Below are 18692 nucleotides of genomic sequence, written 5' to 3'. Positions count from 1 at the left end.
TAAAAAGTTAATAAAAAAACACATTAGGATGGTTCTCAAATACACTAAAATAGGGAACTGCTATGTTATGGTCAGTGTTGGAAAAGTTACTAAAACATAGTAATATATTACTTATTACATATTACTTGTTTAAAATGTAATATAGTTACTTTACTTATTACTCCCTGCCAAAAGTAATTAGTTACTTTACTAGTTACTGGAAAAAAGTAATATATTACTTTAAGTTACATATTACTTTATAGTTACTTTCCAACACTGTGTTGGAAAAGTTACTAAAACATTACTTTCCAACACTGTGTTTGAAAAGTTACTAAAACATAGTGATATATTACTTATTACATATTACTTGTTTAAAATGTAATATAGTTACTTTACTTATTACTCCCTGCCAAAAGTAATTAGTTACTTTACTAGTTACTGGAAAAAAGTAATAATATTACTTTTAAGTTACATATTACTTTAGTTACTTTCCAACACTGGTTATGGTGATATGTGAAGATGAACTGAAACACACATATACATACTGTGTCTCCACTGCATCCATCTAATTCATCATCCATGTGTTTTCAGAGTGACCTGTGGTCTTGTGGAATCACTGCCATAGAGATGGCTGAGGGGGCTCCTCGTAAGTTCTCACATGTCATCTTAACCTAATCACAAACCTTTTGAGCCTAATTTATACTCCCTATAGTCAAGTACAACCGTGTCTCTTGCCAAAAAAGAACTGATCTCTAGATCAGTTGTCTTTGGCAAGCAACACTTGTGCAATGGAATCTAAATTAAGCTTTACACATGCCTGTAAAAGCTTTTCACTATTCAGTATAGTATAAAACAATACAACAATAAAATATAATGGGAGGAGTAAATTTGATAAAAATCCCTAGACATAAGAATCAAAGATAACAGGGAAAAGTTCATCCTGAAACGTAGTTTGGAGTTCATGTGAATATTTCCATTGCCTAAAACTAAAATGGAAAAGTCTGACATAAAAGAAACGCCTGTGCAAACCCTTCCATCGGAAGAGTAGGCTCTGTTATCAATTGGCTCTGTCTGATCTGGTCGTGTCTTCTGTTTTCCTCCAGCGCTGTGTGACATGCATCCAATGAGAGCTCTCTTCCTCATCCCCAGAAACCCTCCTCCTCGGCTTAAGTCCAAAAAATGGTAAGCTATCTCATGTTTCATTAGAATCAGAATCACTAAAGTGCAGCAGCAGTTCAGTTAATTAGTCTTGGTAACATTGGTGACCATTATTATAGTTGACACGAGTACTTACAGTAGTGGCCCAAGTGGTTCAGTACAAGAGACAATACAGTTTTGCAACGTATATGCAAACGCTTTTAGAGATATTGTTGTTTTCTAAGAACTTTATCCCTAAAAGCACTACATTTAAGGTCCTTTTGGTGGTTGATATGTCCTCATCCCTTGAATTCTAATACTGTGAAGCTGCACCACTCTGTCTCTGCAACTGCTAACCTTGAGCAATGTTAGTGGTATGCTCTACTTATTTTGTTCTATGTATAAACCCCCCCCATCTAAATAAAGAAAGGTCACACTCAAAACTTCAAAGCATACATTTATTTCACCGAACTTTTTTCGCGACATTATACCGGCCGTCCCTGCAGATTATGTCCATAAACATGCTCCACACAGATGTCGTTCCAACTTGCATCTTCCCGGTGGCTTTTGTTTGCGTTTCACCTCCCTAAAAAACCTCCATAGTGTTCAACTTCAGCAGCAGTGCGGTGTGCTTGAGATTGGCTGCGTTTCAATCAGCTGTTAAAGTTAAACGGGGCTCATTCAATGCGAAAACAGACTATATGGATTTTGGAGCCTAATAACAACCCATATGTCTCTTTTTAAAACCGAAGGTTAAAGAGATTAATGTAATAATAATAATAAAAAGCTGGTCGTCGGATGGACCTCATGGGTCCATCCATTTCAAATGGATCCGACCGAGACCTGTGGCAATTGGAACCGATCCGACCCGTGCCCGAGGGACAAGTCAATATTTTGGCCCCGGTTCGGTTCTTCGGTTCCGGGCAGACCCGTGCTAACCTCTAGCGTGAGATAAGTCATCCTTTTTTCCGCCCTCCAAGGTCTAAGAAGTTCTTCAGCTTCATCGAGGGCTGCTTGGTGAAGAACTACACCCAACGACCCAACACCGACCTGCTGCTGAAACACCCCTTCATCAGGGACCAGCCCAACGAGAGGCAGGTCCGCATCCAGCTCAAAGACCACATCGACCGCACCAAGAAGAAGAGGGGAGACAAGGGTAAGTCCAAATAGAATGTCTGTCTTTTGGTTGCCTCAATACATTGGATAAAGTTAAAGGGACACTATCATGATTTTCAACATTAGTTCTATAATTTGTTGTAAGCCTAATGTTTAGGGGTGTGCCGATATATCGTCCCGCGATATATCGCGATACGTTTTCGTGACGATATGTATCGTTTTGGGATAATTTTCTTTTTTTTTACAATAATAATAATCAGGCATGCAAACAGCCCCGAGGTGAAAAGGGTGACAACATGTTGTTTTTTTTCGGGTCAGGTGTCACTCTATTGCCCTATTTGGATTCAAAACGGCTATTGTAGCTGAAAAGCTACAAGTTTGCATGTCTGAATAATGCAAAACAGAAATATTTGTTTGCATTTGCTTCCCCCCCCCCCCATATATTTTCATAATAAAAAAGGGCCATATATCGTATCGTATCGATGTCGTGAGCCTAATATCGTATTGTTTCATGAAATTACTGCAATTACGGCACACTCCTACTAATGTTCCATTAGCAGCCATGAAACTGAGCCTGCTGTCTAACTGAAAAGTTTCACCCATTGTGAATTTGTGAATGTACTCGTTTTAGCCGCTACCCTCGGTGGCCGTGACATTGTCCTTGTTCACTCTGTTTGCAGCAAAGTGACAAAATAGTGATACAACTCCACATCAGAAAAAATATTAATCAGGTTGGGGAAGTCTCGGCCTGTGATTGGCTGAGACGGGGATAAGGGAGCGCTCGTTTTGCCTCGCATGATAAAAACGAGCCCATCCACCACGGCGGGCCAACTCGGAGGCCTTGGGAAGTTTGACGCGGGCAATCTAACGTCTCGCTCGGGCACGGCTCATAAGCCTCATGGTCACACTGTTGGCGCGCCTGTTTTGTTGTAATGTAAAGTGTTTTAAGGATGTTGCGGTAACAAAAACAAGTGATCCCCAACCCACCTGGGGAAAACAATATAGTTGCTAGGGCAGTGCTTGCCCACGAAATGTATAATGGAAATAATGGACAGCCAAAATACGCAGAAACAGACAGGAATTGTATCTGTCTGTCAATATGGATTGTATCCTTAATATTGGTCCTATAGACTCTACATGTCTATAGACTATGATGATAACAAACAACAATTAACTGAAATGTACAACAACCATTAAATTGTATAGGAATCCCCTTAAGACTATTCCATTTCTATTAGTGATAAGGGAAGCTAGCTTTCTTATCAGCTTTACAGTAGATGTGTAGGCGTGTGTGCATCACAATCCACCTTTTAGTTTTAATGGCCGCTTTGAGTCTTCGAATAGAACAGACCTTACCAATGATGGCTGGTTGCCACATAATGTAGCCAGAAGAGCAGAAGAATGTAGGAGCTACAGGCAGTGTTTGCCAGCATTGGCCTGACGGCCACCTCAACGCCTGCTCCTTTGACCTCTGAGCATTATCTTTTAAGCCAACATTTGTATTCTCTTCTCATGATTTCCACCTCTTCTTCAGATGAGACGGAGTATGAATACAGTGGCAGTGAGGAAGAGGAGGAGGAAACACCCGGAGAACAAGAAGGAGAACCAAGGTATCTTTTCCTGAACCTCATTTAAGTGTGGTTTCACTCTTGTTGTCAGAATGTGCCGTTGACCATAAAGTCGGGACATGCTATTATAGATGAGTGGTTCTCAACCTTTTCTGGATCAGGGCCCACTTTGCATGTTCAGAGCATTTCTATGTTAATGCTCAAGCAGTCGATTGTGCCCAGGCTTGGATCAATGAAACTATAACAGTAGTAGTAGTTGTAGTAATTTATTTTGGTCATAACAGGAAAATGCAATATATTCATCATATCATATCATATCATATCATATGGTTTAGACCAAAAAGGTATAGGCTGAAGCCAATGTCTTATTTTGCCTATCCTTTTTCACACAAAAAAAAATTGTACGTAAAGGGAAAAAACGAACAAACGAGAAAACAAACAAAAGAGAAAATGAACTCAACAGAGAAAAACAAGACAAACGTGATCACAACAACCAAAAGACAAGACTTACAGATATCTCGAATTATCATCATATTTCAATATCCATATATAATACTATAGTAATCCATTTGAATAATACTTTATGATACATAATTAATATGTAATTAAGATATAATTAATAAGATAACCTTAATTAATAATAATAATTCTAGGAAAATACAGAATCCCCTTAGGTTATACCTACTCTCTCTAGACTCAAACAGCTCCTGGATACAGCACGGAAGCGGATGGTTATGTGCTTTGTACATTGTGACTGCTGTATTAAGATCAACAAGATCATGTAGTTTTAGGGTGTTTGATTGAATGACAAGTGAATTTGTTGGTGCGTAGTATTCTGCAGGGTTGACAATTCTGTCAACCATGCACCATGTTATACGTTATAACGTATACTGTTATAACGTAAGTAACGTAACGTAAGTTATTATTTATCCGTATCACAATGAAAACTAACTTTCCAAGGTTTTAAAGAATAATACCATAACCTTTTTTCTTTTTTTACCTGATTTTGTTTTTAAATATTAATGTGAAATATCAATTATTTGGGAGCCCACTTGCAATATCCATGACGGTCATCTATACAATGAGATGAACCGTTTCACCCTTCATACCATCCCATCCCTCCCTCGGTGCAGCTCCATTGTGAACCAGCCGGGAGAATCGACCCTGCGCCGCGACTTCATCCGTCTGCAGCAGGAGAACAAGGAGCGGTCGGAGGCAATGCGCCGCCAGCAGCTCCTTCAGGAGCAGCAGCTCAGGGAGCAGGAGGAGTATAAGCGCCAACTACTGGCCGAGAGGCAGAAACGCATCGAGCAGCAGAAGGAGCAGAGGAGGCGGCTGGAAGAGGTACGTTGTGGAGGAGAAATGATTTACTATGTGTATACTTTTTCAGAGGACATTTTAGTTCATGATGAAATGGAACAACATTTTTGGGCGAGTGAAGCGCTTTAATGTAAAGCGGTGTTGATTTTGTCGACCAAAACTATGACGAAAAATGTTCGTCGACTACTTTTTTTCACTGACGAAAACTAAATAAAAACAAAATAAAAACTAAGCTACAATGACTAAAACTAAGACTAAATATATTAACAATTTCGTCCACAAATAAAAAAAAACTAGACTAAAATGTTAGTGAGGGACGAGTGGAGAAGAGATCCAGTAGAACTAAAAGTAAAGTCATTTTATGTTTGGTTGCGCTCGGGTGTTGCGCTCTGAAAATAGTAGATCTACAAGTTCGCGACGCGTTGTGAGCTTGTAGATCGGCTATTTTCAGCATGCAACCAAGTGTAAAATCAGCCATTAGGACGCCATCAAGGCCCGCCAAAATACATTTTAGTCAACTAAATCAACTGTCGATTTAGTCGACTATAATCTTATGATATTAATCGACTAAAACTAGACAAAAACTAAAACATTTCAGATGACTAAAATATGACTAAAACTAAATGGAATTTTATTCAAAAGGCTATGACTAAAACTAAATCAAAATCAACACTGATGTAAAGATGTGACATCAAGCAATATTTCACTTCTTCGCTCGAAGTTGCAAAAAAAACTTCGCCTGAAGCGAACAGAACGACAGCCAGTGTGTGTGGGGGAAAATATCGCTGCAAGCTGAAATGTTGTTAGTGGGATTATGCACCTTAATGATAATCTTTATGTAGCACCTTTCTAATGGCAAAGTTTACAAAGGTCTTTCACGTGGCAAGGCAGATAATATGAAGAAGGTGATCAAATAGAAAAACACACGCAAAAATTGAAAACGCAACACAGAACAAAAGATGAAAGGTTAGCATTTCGTAAGTGTGGAATAAGGCAGGTCCTTGACATCTTCATTGAACAATCGCAGGCATGTGTCTGTGTGCTCATCCGTCTAGGTCTGGTTCTATTTATCACTCTGCCGTTTCTGCACGAGCTTTGTGAGTCTGTCGATCTGTTTTTTCTCAACAACACTGAGTTGGCATAAATATGAGCATATGTCTGCAGCCAGCAAGTCTGTCTGTATGTGTTGTTGTCTATCACAGTTGTTATTCTATCTTGTCAGTAACACTGGGGAAATAACCCTGGTTAGCCTCAGCCTAAAATTACATACTGTATGCCCATATTTGTTCACGTGTAAACATGTTTATTCATTTAAACATGAAACACCACAGGGTTCCCTATCATTACCCACGGTGGTCTGTTGTTTAGGGGAGTGTGGTGGTACAGAGACCCTCCTCTGCCGCTGTTGGTTCTCTAAATTGGACTTGATTTCACAGAGCCTGGCCTCTCTGGTCGGCCTCCACTAAGACAGTCTCTTGAGTAGCACTGGCAAACACATCAACTTTTTTATCGACATCTCTTGTTACTGTAAATGTGACGTGATCGTGAACCTAATAGGATATACAGTACATTACACATTTCCAACAGACCATATACGACTTAAAGCCCGATCTGGCCCAGATTTCGCCATGGCGATTAATATACACAATCTGCTCAAAATAGATCAGGACAATATGGATAGTGTGTAAGGATTTAGCCTCCCGATGTAGTCAAAGCCGCCACGATTATATATCAAAGGACGTTTACGACAAATACGAACATGACCCAGTAGTTTGAGCTGGTTAACGATGGCCATCTGAACGGAGGCCCAGCAGTAGCGACTGTAATCTGCGAAAGTCAGTTGTTAACTCATTGAGTGCCAATGACGTCGCAGACGTCACGTTTTTCATAAGCCCAGAGTGCCAATGACGTCTGAGACGTCATGAAAAAAAAAAAAAAACCCAAGATATGATGATTTGAAGATTTGCTGCTCCATTCACTTCTTGTTTAACTTTTTACTGAAAAAGGCTGTATCTCGGCTCCTAAGCACTTTTTTTTTACAATGTATTTTTGGCCTTGGCACAGGGGTGATATAGCCAGAAATATTTTTGGCACTGAATGAGTTAAATGTGCGATGCCGGCTCTTTTCACTGTCAGTTGCATTTTACAAGTCTTCTAGTATGTTCGAGGCATTAACTCGATCATTCTAGGATCACATGACTATTATAAGGGCTCTCTGGTTCTTCTGACCCTTGCATTCCTCAGTATGGTTTGCTTGCAGTGCTGCGAATGCAATAATAAATCAAAGCTTTGTGCATTGTTGTTCTCATTGAGAGTGTCTCTGTATAGGCACCGCAGCTAAATCTATAATTTATTGCTTAATATTATGCACCATAGACTCCATGTAATGGAAGCAGCCAGGGTCAAAATACTTGAGACTTGGAGTTTACTGATGTAGAAACAGATTCAGTTAGATAAGCTTCCATAATAAACTATAGAGTCAGTTATTGTGCTGCAGGGCAAAAGAAAAACAATTATAATTAGATCCCGCAGACGAGACATTTGAAAAGGCCTGCTCTGATTGGCCTTCATGTCAGCTGGATGTTCCTTTGTTAGCATCTCTGGAAGGTTTGGCTGAGATCAAACTTTTCCTCTTCTAGAAACAGTGGAGGGAGAGAAAAGTCACTTTGGCTGATATATCCCACATTATTTAGCCTTTTTTTTGGACGACGTTGGTATCAATCAACAGTTATCCAGCTGTTGTGTCCCAATCTTTAACCTTATAAATATTTTTGAAAATTATATTTTCAACGCGTCACAATACGACCTGCTGTGAGCCTGTAGATCTGCTATTTTTTTTAAATGTTTGAATAGGGCTTTAAAGGGCTTAAGAAGTTAAAGTTATTTACTTTATATTTATTTTACATTTTAGAATGAAATGTTACACAATATTTGGTGGAGGGAAGCACATCAATTTAAATATGTGACACTATGCCGTATTTTGCTTATCACTTATCACACACCATGTGATGATGTACTGTATGTGTATATATTATAGTTACTTGTTTGCTTGTTCATTGTATAATTAAAGTTAAATGTTCTTTTCATATTGAAGTTCAATATATATACTTAATTTATATAAAATCAGTCAAAACATTGGTAATTGATTAGGCTTTAGATATAGTCTACTGTAAGTCTCAAAGATGGATGGATGGAGTGAAGGGTTGAGCGACAGGATGAGAGAAGTTTAATGAAGAGGGAACATGTAGATCCAGAAGTTAGAAGTGAATGGAATTGAAGGAAGAGAGACAATCAGAGCAGTGCATTTAGTTTTTTTCAGCTGGTGAGCCAACTCCTTGCAAGAAGGCAGAACACAGTAAATTCTAATTTAATTAAGTTAACACTGAACTTTTACAGATGGTACGAAATGGACCCATAAGGGTTCATTTGTACAGTCTCAGAGTTAAACTAACTGAGGATTTTACTGCGGAAAGAGCTCAGGGCCATTTGGGCACGAGTTCAAGTTCTTTTGTCTGGCACATGTTTTTTTACACTGATATATTCCATGGATATGACTGTGCATGCCCACATGTAATGCACAGAAAATAATGGATTTAGATATGGCGTCAATTTCAGTAATTCTCAACAAATTGAAAGGTCAAAGCCCTTAAGCTATACACAAGGCCTTTCTTTTATTATTATTTTAGATATTGTCTTTTAAATCTTAAATGTGCCTCACAGGTACCAGGATTGCCAGCACAGGCAGGCAGCATGGGTTCCCACACACCAATCATGGCCCGGGGCTCACTCATTCATGACGGTGCTCGTAGATCACATATATACGACAGAAGCCTGCGGGATCCTGTAGGATCCTGTAGGCCTAGTCGAACAAGGGCCGTGCCAGTGAAATACCACGGCGTGTGTGCATGTGTGTTCATGTTTGAAAAACAACCCGTTTCTGGAAGCCTTAAACATGCAACATGGAATTCATGGAGACATGATGCATTATGATGCTAAAAGTCCACATTAGCTGCGGAAACCCTAGAGGTTCCACTGTACCGTCTTCATGAGACGATGACAGATGAATCGATGTTTAAACAGATTTGTGTCTGTTTAAACTGTCAGATAACTGCTGGAGTTCAGCCCTGATTAAATGATTATTATGTTTTAAAACAGTACATGTAATGTTGACATCTCAGTGGGCCAACTCCTTTCCTGTCTTTATCAGCCAATACCGTGATTGCAGTTTTTGCATGATGACTTTTTAATTGACATTACCATGGTGTTCCTGCTTGCCCATTCCACAATGTGTATTACACGCATGCGTGGACGCGCAAGCACGCACACACTCGCGCACACGCGCACGCACACGCACACACACACGCACACACACACACACACACACACACACACACACACACACACACACACACACACACACACACACACACACACACACACACAGTGTGTTTAACGATAGTTGCAGCCCTATGAACAAGACGGGGTCCAATCACGACGAGGCTCCTAGCTGGATCCCTGACCTCATATTGACGATGACTCGGTCTCGCCCCCAATCATTTTACAAATATTTACACCTGCTCTCTGTCGCCCCCTTGTGTTTGCCCACAGCAACAACGGCGTGAGCGGGAGATGAGGAGGCAGCAGGAGCGCGAGCAGCGCCGCCGCGAACAGGAGGAGAAGAGACGCGTAGAAGACATGGATAGACGCCGCAATGAAGAGGCGGAACGCCTGAAGGCCAATGATGAGAAGAGGAGGGCTGACCGTGAACAGGTGACGACTGAGAGAATGGAGGAATACTACTGATAAAAAGACACAACTAATAGTTAAAAACACAGATTGTCTGGGCCTATAAAAACAATAAAATAGCAGATCTACATGCTTTCAACCCATGGCGATGCGACACACAGAGCTTGTAGAGCATGTATTTCCGCCGTGTGACACCACCATATGACGAAGAATAAAATGGGGTTATGTTTTTCACTTCATTCAGTACATAAAACCGTTGAACTACTTAGACTTGAACATTGTTTTAAGTCGACCACAAAATATATTTCCTGATTCAAATGTAGTCATACATGTTGTGTGGTTGTGTTGATATCACTTCTACATTCGTTTACATTCCTATCCCTACAGCCTTTAACAAGATACAATGTAATTTTTTGTGTTTATTTGAAACCCCTGGAATAATGAGTCATTTGGCCGTCAATGAAAATTCAGGTACCTGCCTTTTGGTCATACCAAAAAAGCAGAACAGAAACATGAACTCCTTCCAGTCATGAGTTATGAGATACAGACTTGTGACCTTCAAGCTACATCAAAGCTTCAGTGTCATCAACTAAAGACTGTTTCTTAGTTTGATGAAGATGGAAATTTAACCTGTTTCAGAATTCCGAACGTCTTCCCAGATCCAAAGTAAACCTCCACACTCGTATTTATTTATTTGTTTATTTGGACAGGACAGCGCATATTAATGAACAATACAAGAATGTGTAAATACCCCGGATTTAGCAAGAATGCTATTTTCCATCCGTAGGCCCATACATAAAACAGGCAACATGACAAGAGGCACAAATAGTGTACAAAAGGTACAAAGGAGAAGAAAAAACTATTAACTGTAAAAAAAAATGCCTAATTTGTAACCTATTAAAAATATAAAAATTAAGGAAAGACACCAATGAACAATAGAGAAACCAAATGTTTGCCTAAAACATTTTCACAAGTTTGTTTTGTCTGTGGCTCTTAGTGTTTTAGTGTTGACTGTCAATTTCTTTTAATGTTTTTTGTTTGTTAGATTAGATAGATTTTGACTTCATAAATACTGTTTTTAACGTTGTGTACACATAATGTTGCTCTTTGTTCCAGGAGTATATCCGTCGTCAGCTGGAGGAGGAGCAGAGACATCTGGAGATCTTGCAGCAGCAGTTGTTGCATGAACAGGCCATGCTGCTGGTGAGTGTCTGCTGGTTTTGTTTAGGGTGCTACATAGAAACGTCACGTAAAGTAATATCACTGCCGGGCACAGTCACATTCATTTGAACCTGTACACAGCCTATGCCCGGGCGAATCCAAACACAGTGGGCCCACCTGAAAAAAAGTGAGCCTTCAACTGACACGCACACAGCAATTATTGATGTTACTGCTGATAATAACATTCAATCAAGTGTACCCCTGTAATGCACAAATCACGGAAATTTGAACGTGAATCTAAATTTGTGTCATAGATGATAATCTATCAACTACTGCCTGCATTCAGCAAATCTCTTACTGTAGTTACACCAACATTGATCTTGTGAAGCACCTTTGTACTTATCGCTTTGCAGCGATAAGTACAAATTGTACTTATTGTGATTTGTGTGGCTTTATTACTGAGCCGCACACCTACTGTAGTAACTTACAATCAATAACTAAAGATTGGACAGGGAGGCCATGCCTTTATTAGTCTCTCTTATACTGTATTTTTGTAATTGGATGGGCTAAAGCTATACAGTTAAATCAGTTACTACGTTGCCCTCTAGCGGTCAAACATTACTCGTCGCGGCTTTAACCTGGGCCACCTGAATGCGTTTTTTTTTACATCAATAATTTGTGATTGGTGAAAAATATATTATATTACCTATATATCTGTAATAAAGGGGGCATTAATTAGTCGAATATTTACTTGATGGTTCTTGCTTATTCTTTCTCTCTCTTATGACTACGACTCTTCAACCTCCTTCCTCTCTTTCTCTTCCTCTGAATCCCTATCCTCCTTGCTCTGTTCTTTCGTCTGTCTCTGTTCGTTTTACGAGGTATGGTTCACTATTCCCAGGAGGTTACATAACAGTATAGTAATGTTGGTATTACTCATTAGTCCTCAGTTCCACAGACATTCCTGAGCCCGTTTCTCTTCCAGCCTCTCACTCTCTCTATATCAAGTCATTAGGTCTAATCCATGACATTTGTAGATCTGCTGAGGGCTGTTAAACCACCTCGTGGGAAGCCAGAATGTTTACTGGCCCTTAGTGATGATGTCACCAGGAAACGAGGGTTTCCCTTGTTTTCTTCCTGGATCTCGTACGTGCGGCTGTGGACAGTTGTAATGTGGTTAGGCCTATTTGCAGGGCTCTTGTGACTTCATGTTCCTTTTTACTACTATTATTATCATGATTTCTGAAGGACTCCTTTCCTCCTGGGCTTATAGGGAGGACATTTAGATAATGGAAGGATGTGACCACTCACATCCCTGCTTCCACGTTCCGCACCACTGCTTTGTCATTGTCGCCCTCTCCGTTTCTCCTCATGACATCATCATTCATGTGCATAAGGGATGAATAGGTTAATGTAATCATGAATGCGTATTTATTCTCTCTGCCTTATTTATACTCTGTCTGACATACGAAGGTGCGACCCGTTGTGAGCTTGTAGATCGGCTACTTTGGGGTGCGGGACAAAATAGTAAAAGTATAAATCAGGTCTGAGGATTTGTTTTCACACTTAGATGTGGCTCTAGCTAATGTTAAGTATTCAAACATTTACTTTGGCCCAACTGCAGAGAACAAATGTAACGCACGCTTGAGCCAAAGCAGTTCTCTTCATACATGGATTAAGCCTCTGGCGTTCAGCTATAAAACTCCACTCTCGCAAAACCCATTGCCGTGTAATAGTACGGCAGTGCAATTAACAATTGGCACGATTCTGTTTATGCTGTTGCAAAACGCACAGTTACGTCAAGTTGTAACACTACACAGTCCACTGAAAAGCAAGTCATTTTAGATGATCAATTTGCCTTGACGCTGGCCGGTATCAAGGCCTTGAATCCAATTAAAGTGTTCACTTTTAAACATTTTCCTTTAATTTGCGAACAATAAACAATGAACCAATGCAGTTCATACAAATAATAAGCTGAAACTACCCCCAGTCAGAGCCATTGATGGATAAAGTTGAACCAGTTTGGTTTTTCATTGAAAGAAGTCTGGACATACTCAGTGTTGCTTGTCCAGCCACGAAAGCAGTGGCTCAGGAGGTAGAACGGCCGTCTAGGAATCGGAAGGTTCCTGGTTCAATCCCCGTCTCCTACTGGTTGCAGGTCGGAAGTGTTCTTGAGTAAGACACTGAATCCCCTTGTATGGTTTCCTCTGCCGTGTGTGTGTGAATGTGAAATACATTGTAAAGCGCTTTGGAGAAAGGCACTGTATAAATGCGGTCTATTTACTTACATTCACCACTCTCAAGAGTTCAGTTAACTCTTCAGGATTTACTCTGTATCAATGGGTCAGCGCGTTCCTCCCTGTTAAACTCAGGAGTACAAATGGCGGGAGCTTGAGGAGCAGCGTCAGGCCCAGAAGCTCCAAAGACAGCTCCAGCAGGAACAGGCCTACCTGCTGTCCCTCCAGCCCCTTGACGCTAGTAGCAAAACAGCCCAGCAACAGAGCCCTAAACCTCAGCAGAACCTCGAACCGGACAGGGCGAAGCACCTCCTGAATCCGGACGCAGAGAGGGCGAAGCCCCAGCAGAGCATTGACTTTGAGAGGTCCAAGTCTGTAGAAAACCACAGCCTGGAGAAAAATAATGACGCCAAACCACCGGCCCCTTCCGAGCCCCCGGGCCCCACCTCCGACCGTATCAGAAGCCCCGCCCTCGACTCTGAGCCAGTCAGAGAGGTGAACGACGCTCTGGGCTCGTTGGCCGTGACACTGACCGCTCTAGTTTGCTTCCATGTGCTTGTGTGTGTGTTGCTCACTCACGCTGCTCTCAGAGTGTGCTGTCTACACGTGGTGATGGCTGGCTGCTGGTGTGGGGACGCCAATTGCTTTGTAGGCTAGTTCACTGAAGCCTTTGTCTTTGTCTATTTTCGGTGAAGAGATTTGGCGTAGAGGCAAAAAAAGCAGGGGACCAATTATAGAGCCCTGGGGGGCTTCATTTACCCCAGTCAAGGAAGTATGCGGTAGGGTTTAAGTGGTTAAGCAGCTGCAAAAGATGTTTGATCAAACAGCCAAAAGACTAACTTGACATCACTGCCCTTAGATTTACTCTTGTAAGTACTGTATATTGAATTATGCATTATAAATGTACAAGGCATTTACATGAAGGGTAAAACTGTTGTCAGAGCAAGAGAAGGCCATCTTGATGAAGGGATTACTGCCCATTCTTAATCTCACCCAATGTTAATGACAGTAGACATAACATTTAGAGCCCTCTTTTAAAATTAAGAGTTTGCATTCATTTTGATTGCAGCATACAGGCTAATATGGTTTGAATCAACACGTTTGTAAGATTCTTGTTAGGTTTGAACATCAGTACGGCCCTCTGTAGTCTAAACCACTGTGTTTTCACAGTCTGTACCAGTGCATTCCTCCTCTCTCATTTGTCTTACTAGAACATACAGACAGAGTCGGCTTTGAGAAATGACACCTCCCACAGTGGGCATGTTGTTTTTTAAAGAGAATGGGAAGGTCATTGCGTTTGGCTTTATTTTCTTTGCATGGAGACAGACCGAAGGAAAGCTGAGGAGACCGGGGACTGATGTTCGAGCAGGGATTTACACAATTGTAGAAATTATTTATTGCACAAGGACAATGCAGCATTTGGATCTCAGCGCATAGGCAGTTGTGAACCAGTTATAATTGCCATATTTTATATTATTACATATCATATTAGCATATAGCCTAGATTCTGATGAAATCACCACTGCTCCTCATACTAGGTATTCGAAATGCTAAAATAAATTATGCTACTTGCCGATTTATGCTTTTTTTTTTTTGCAAGATATTTCAGATTTGAAACACAACTCTGTTAACCTGGCATCCTTATTTTCCATTATTGTTTACAATGTTACATTTATAAATAAATAGCAAAAATAGCACCACATCGTAGATTTTTAAAGAATAAAATAGGGCTTAAGCAGTACATTTTACCATGGATTGCTTTTTTTGTCGGAGCACTTATGCAATTCTAATAAAGACATACAGTACAGTACAGTAGCAGCAGCTCATTAGGCCTCAGTATGTATTCGTCCTGTGGCAGCCTGCTGCTCCCATTAGCACACAGTAGGAGAGAGAAGAAACGGAAATGGCAGATCTGGGTCAAATGGAGCGTTCTTAGGATGACGTCTTTTTGTAGGGCAAGGGCAACCCGGAAGTTACCTCTGCTCTGCCACGGGCTCCTGCAACACACAGTTAAAATCCTTCCTGGGTTACATATGGATAAAGAAACTATGAGGATTTTACAGAGCAGGTTTCCATTGTTATTATTGGATTAGGTTTTGGATAAATAAAGACATTTGGCAGTCTGGCAAACAAAGAACGTTTTGTTCACAGTTGAGATTATGAATGGGTGTAATTTATGTCGCAGAACGAAACTTGAAACTCAGTGACCTTATTTTCTGCATAAATGGGATAGGGGGAAAACCATTAGAAATTTGGCGTAGGAACGGCACTGTGAACTCATTTTGGGGTTTTATGATTACAAACTGTAACATTCCATAGTATTTCCAAATAATTCTTCCTCATATTTCACTTGTAATCCCATCCTTACAATAAGGGATTATACAGTACAGTCTAAAAGTCTAAAAGAATTCTCTGAAGAATACTTGACATTTGTATCTGATTATCTGATGTGTCTGTCATTGATAAAGTAAACTCCACCATGAGAAACCAAATTTCTGCTCTTCAGGCAATCCCCGGTATGGCAGCTGACCATATGGCTGAAGCTTATATTACACGTATGAGCTTCAGGCGATACTACTTGTCAACCAGTGGGTGTCCTCCCTGACACCAGGGTCTACATTTCTCAATGGAAGAGTAGGGAGACCACCTCACTGCAGATGTGCTAGTTATATTGTATTAACCACTTACACCTATACAGTATACTTTGTTGACCGGGGTACCCCAGGTGCTTTATACTTGGTCCACTCTTTTTTCCCCCTCTACCCTTTAAATCTCTTCACTGAAAGAGGAAAAACTGTGAGTTTATAGAGTTGCTATTTTTGCCAAATATTTGCCCCAGATTAGGGACTCGTGTGGTTAACAGACTCTACCTAACAGATTGGTTAAAATATCATTGTATTCATTACATTTAGCTCTGGATTGCAGCTTAAATCCCTGATGGAAAGCAGCATTGCTCTGAGTCTTCAGGACCTGCGGGGAGATCTACTGCTTTAGAGCTTCCAGATTGTGTCCGTAGTAGGCAATCCCAGACCACGGAACTCTTCCATACAGGATTATAAAATTTGTCATTATTATAATATGCGACGGCAAGTAAAAATGAATGAATGAACGTCCTCAAGGATATTGCTTGGAAGTGTCCGAGGCTGTCGTTGTGCTTTTCATATCTGTGTAGACTGACCATGGCCATGTTCTCTAGATAGTATGTAGATTAGTTGCCCTGGTTGTCCATACCCGCATCAAAGCTATCTTACATCCCTTTGTCCTCTTTCCACAATGTAGAACTTTCATCTGGAAATGAAAAATGCATGACAACCGTTGCTGTTTGTAGTGCTGATGATCTACTAGTGGGCATATGGGACTACTGAGCCAAGACACTCTACTGACCTTGACAATGTTCTGTGTTGTAAACCAATGCGCCTGTACGTCTAGATGACTTTCTGGTGTGCTTTTTACCCCTGCTAGTAATGTAGATGTCTCAGCTTTGCAGGGTGGAACTAACATAACATAGCGGCCGTTGGCTTTCGTCCACTTAACCTTTGTTTTACGACATACGGTATTGTACATGATGCGCAATGTCCTCAAACCATGTTTAATTTGTGTGTGTGTGTGTGTGTGTGTGTGTGTGTGTGTGTTTCTGTGCCTCTGTTTACATCTGTGCTCATTTGTTTTCCCGCTGTCTTTGGGTGTGCATGGGTATCTGATATCTGTCTATACCTGTGTTTGTCTCGTCATGTCTGAATATTTGTCTCCATCTGTCTGCCTGCGTGTCTGTCTGTCTGTCTGTCTGTCTCTGTCTGTCTGTCTCTGTCTGCCTGCGTGTCTGTCTGCCTGCGTGTATGTGTCTGTCTGTCTGTTTGTCTGTCCGTCTGTCTGTCTGGCCGTGTGTGTGCTGTCCAGGCTGATGAGAGGTATCGTAAGAACATCCAGGGCTCTCCCCAGGCGGCGGCCCAGCAGACCAAACCCCCGCAGCCCCCCGTGCCTCCGCGAGTGGAGTCCTCCTACCCCAACGGCAACGTGCCGTCCGACGCGCCTCCCGCCATGCAACGGCCCATGGAACCGCAGGTAACCACTGCAACCCTGATATATACCGCACCGCTCCCCTATAGCCTGTCTCCTGTCCGCCTCTGTTTTCTCTCTTTCCATCAAGGTCGTTCCACGTGGACAGCAGCCCTTTGTTGTTACGTTTGCCAACAGTTCTGAGCAGCAGCAGTTGTTTTTCTCTCTTTAATGTTCTCTTCTTTTTTCTTTTTCAATACACTGGGCTGGTTCTTACCTAATACCTCTATTGCCTGGCCCTACTCAATATCTTAATCCACTTTGACTTTGGTCCTAGTTATCAATCTTCATCCCCTGTTGGGGTTGAAGGTTGTCTGTTTTCATTTCCTCTTTGCCTTTTCCTGTTTCTCATTGCCTTTGCTCTGACACAAAGTCTCTCCCTTAGTCTTTCTTGTTTGTTCCAGGTGGTTTAACAATGTGTGTGTTTTTTTCCCCTCTGCCTGATCTGGGTTCTTTTCTTAATCTTTGCGGTTTTGATCCTAAAGAGGTTGTTGTCTCAACCATCGCTTTACTTTCCCTAAATATGTTTCCAGCTGGACTCATTCTGGATTATTCTGTGGGGATCCTGCTCTGTGGTCCCTTTAATCTGTCTAGTCCAGTGATTCTCAACCTTTTTAAGTTCAAGGACCCCCAGTTTGATATATGCATTAACCCACGGACTCCCATTATTTTTTTTGTCTTTGGGACCCCAATCTACACTGTATAATCCTCAGTCTTAATTTAACTCTGAGAGAGTACAAATGGAACACTCTCAGAGTTATAGACCCTTAAGGGTCCATTTGGACCCCTGGTGGTCCCTGGACCCAAGGTTGAGAAACAGTGTTCTAGTCTCCTCCTGTCAGCTGCATGGGTTGGCATTGATTCACTTCCAATTCGATCAATTCAAGTTGTGTATTCATTCTGAACATATTCTTCAAATAATAGGGGTCTTTTATAGCAATGCACACACGCATACCTACACTGAGTGAGTGTGAGGAAGGATATACCGTAGGTCTTCCTCCTGTGTTGATTGACATGGAAATGGATTGATCCCAACCCTGATTGACTTTGTGCGATGAATGGTTTGATTGACAGGTTGCTCCTCCCACTAGTATCAAGACGACTCCATGCTCTCAGCAACATCACCGAATGACTTAACAATGACACGTTTACTTTGTTTTCTATACCGCGTGTTCGTGTGTGTGACTGTGTGTGTGTGTGAGTTAACCTGCAGTGCCTCTCTTTTTTTATGTCAAGGACCCCGAAATTGTCTGTATTTGGCCGCTGACCCCCATCTGAAAATGATTTGTGCCAGGGACCCCCCAGAAGAGAAGATTTATGTTAAAATTATTCAAAGTTTTCCAAACATTTTTCAAAAATGTTCAAAAATAGC

The 18692-nt window shown here is 41.2% G+C and overlaps 1 protein-coding gene across 5 annotated transcripts in view; it reads left to right on the top strand.

The window, feature by feature from the left end:
- LOC308073864 (mitogen-activated protein kinase kinase kinase kinase 4-like) overlaps window positions 1-18692 on the top strand; it is a 120067-nt gene that overhangs the window by 77646 nt on the left and 23729 nt on the right. For 3 of the 5 annotated variants that reach the window (XM_080413060.1, XM_080413059.1, XM_080413062.1), the window contains exons 8-16: window positions 571-625; window positions 1083-1161; window positions 2097-2272; window positions 3767-3842; window positions 4934-5144; window positions 9729-9890; window positions 10983-11069; window positions 13400-13759; window positions 17162-17326. In XM_080413060.1, the coding sequence (XP_080269186.1) occupies window positions 571-625; window positions 1083-1161; window positions 2097-2272; window positions 3767-3842; window positions 4934-5144; window positions 9729-9890; window positions 10983-11069; window positions 13400-13759; window positions 17162-17326 (1371 nt within the window). The remainder of the gene's footprint in view (window positions 1-570; window positions 626-1082; window positions 1162-2096; window positions 2273-3766; window positions 3843-4933; window positions 5145-9728; window positions 9891-10982; window positions 11070-13399; window positions 13760-17161; window positions 17327-18692) is intronic. The other 2 variants (XM_080413063.1, XM_080413061.1) reach the window with 1 other exon arrangement.

Source organism: Gymnoscopelus braueri (assembly GCF_963280865.1).
Source record: "Gymnoscopelus braueri genome assembly, chromosome: 18".
Lineage (NCBI taxonomy): Eukaryota > Metazoa > Chordata > Actinopteri > Myctophiformes > Myctophidae > Gymnoscopelus > Gymnoscopelus braueri.
Note: the sequence above shows the minus strand (reverse complement) of the source record. Positions and strands in the feature narration are given on the sequence as shown.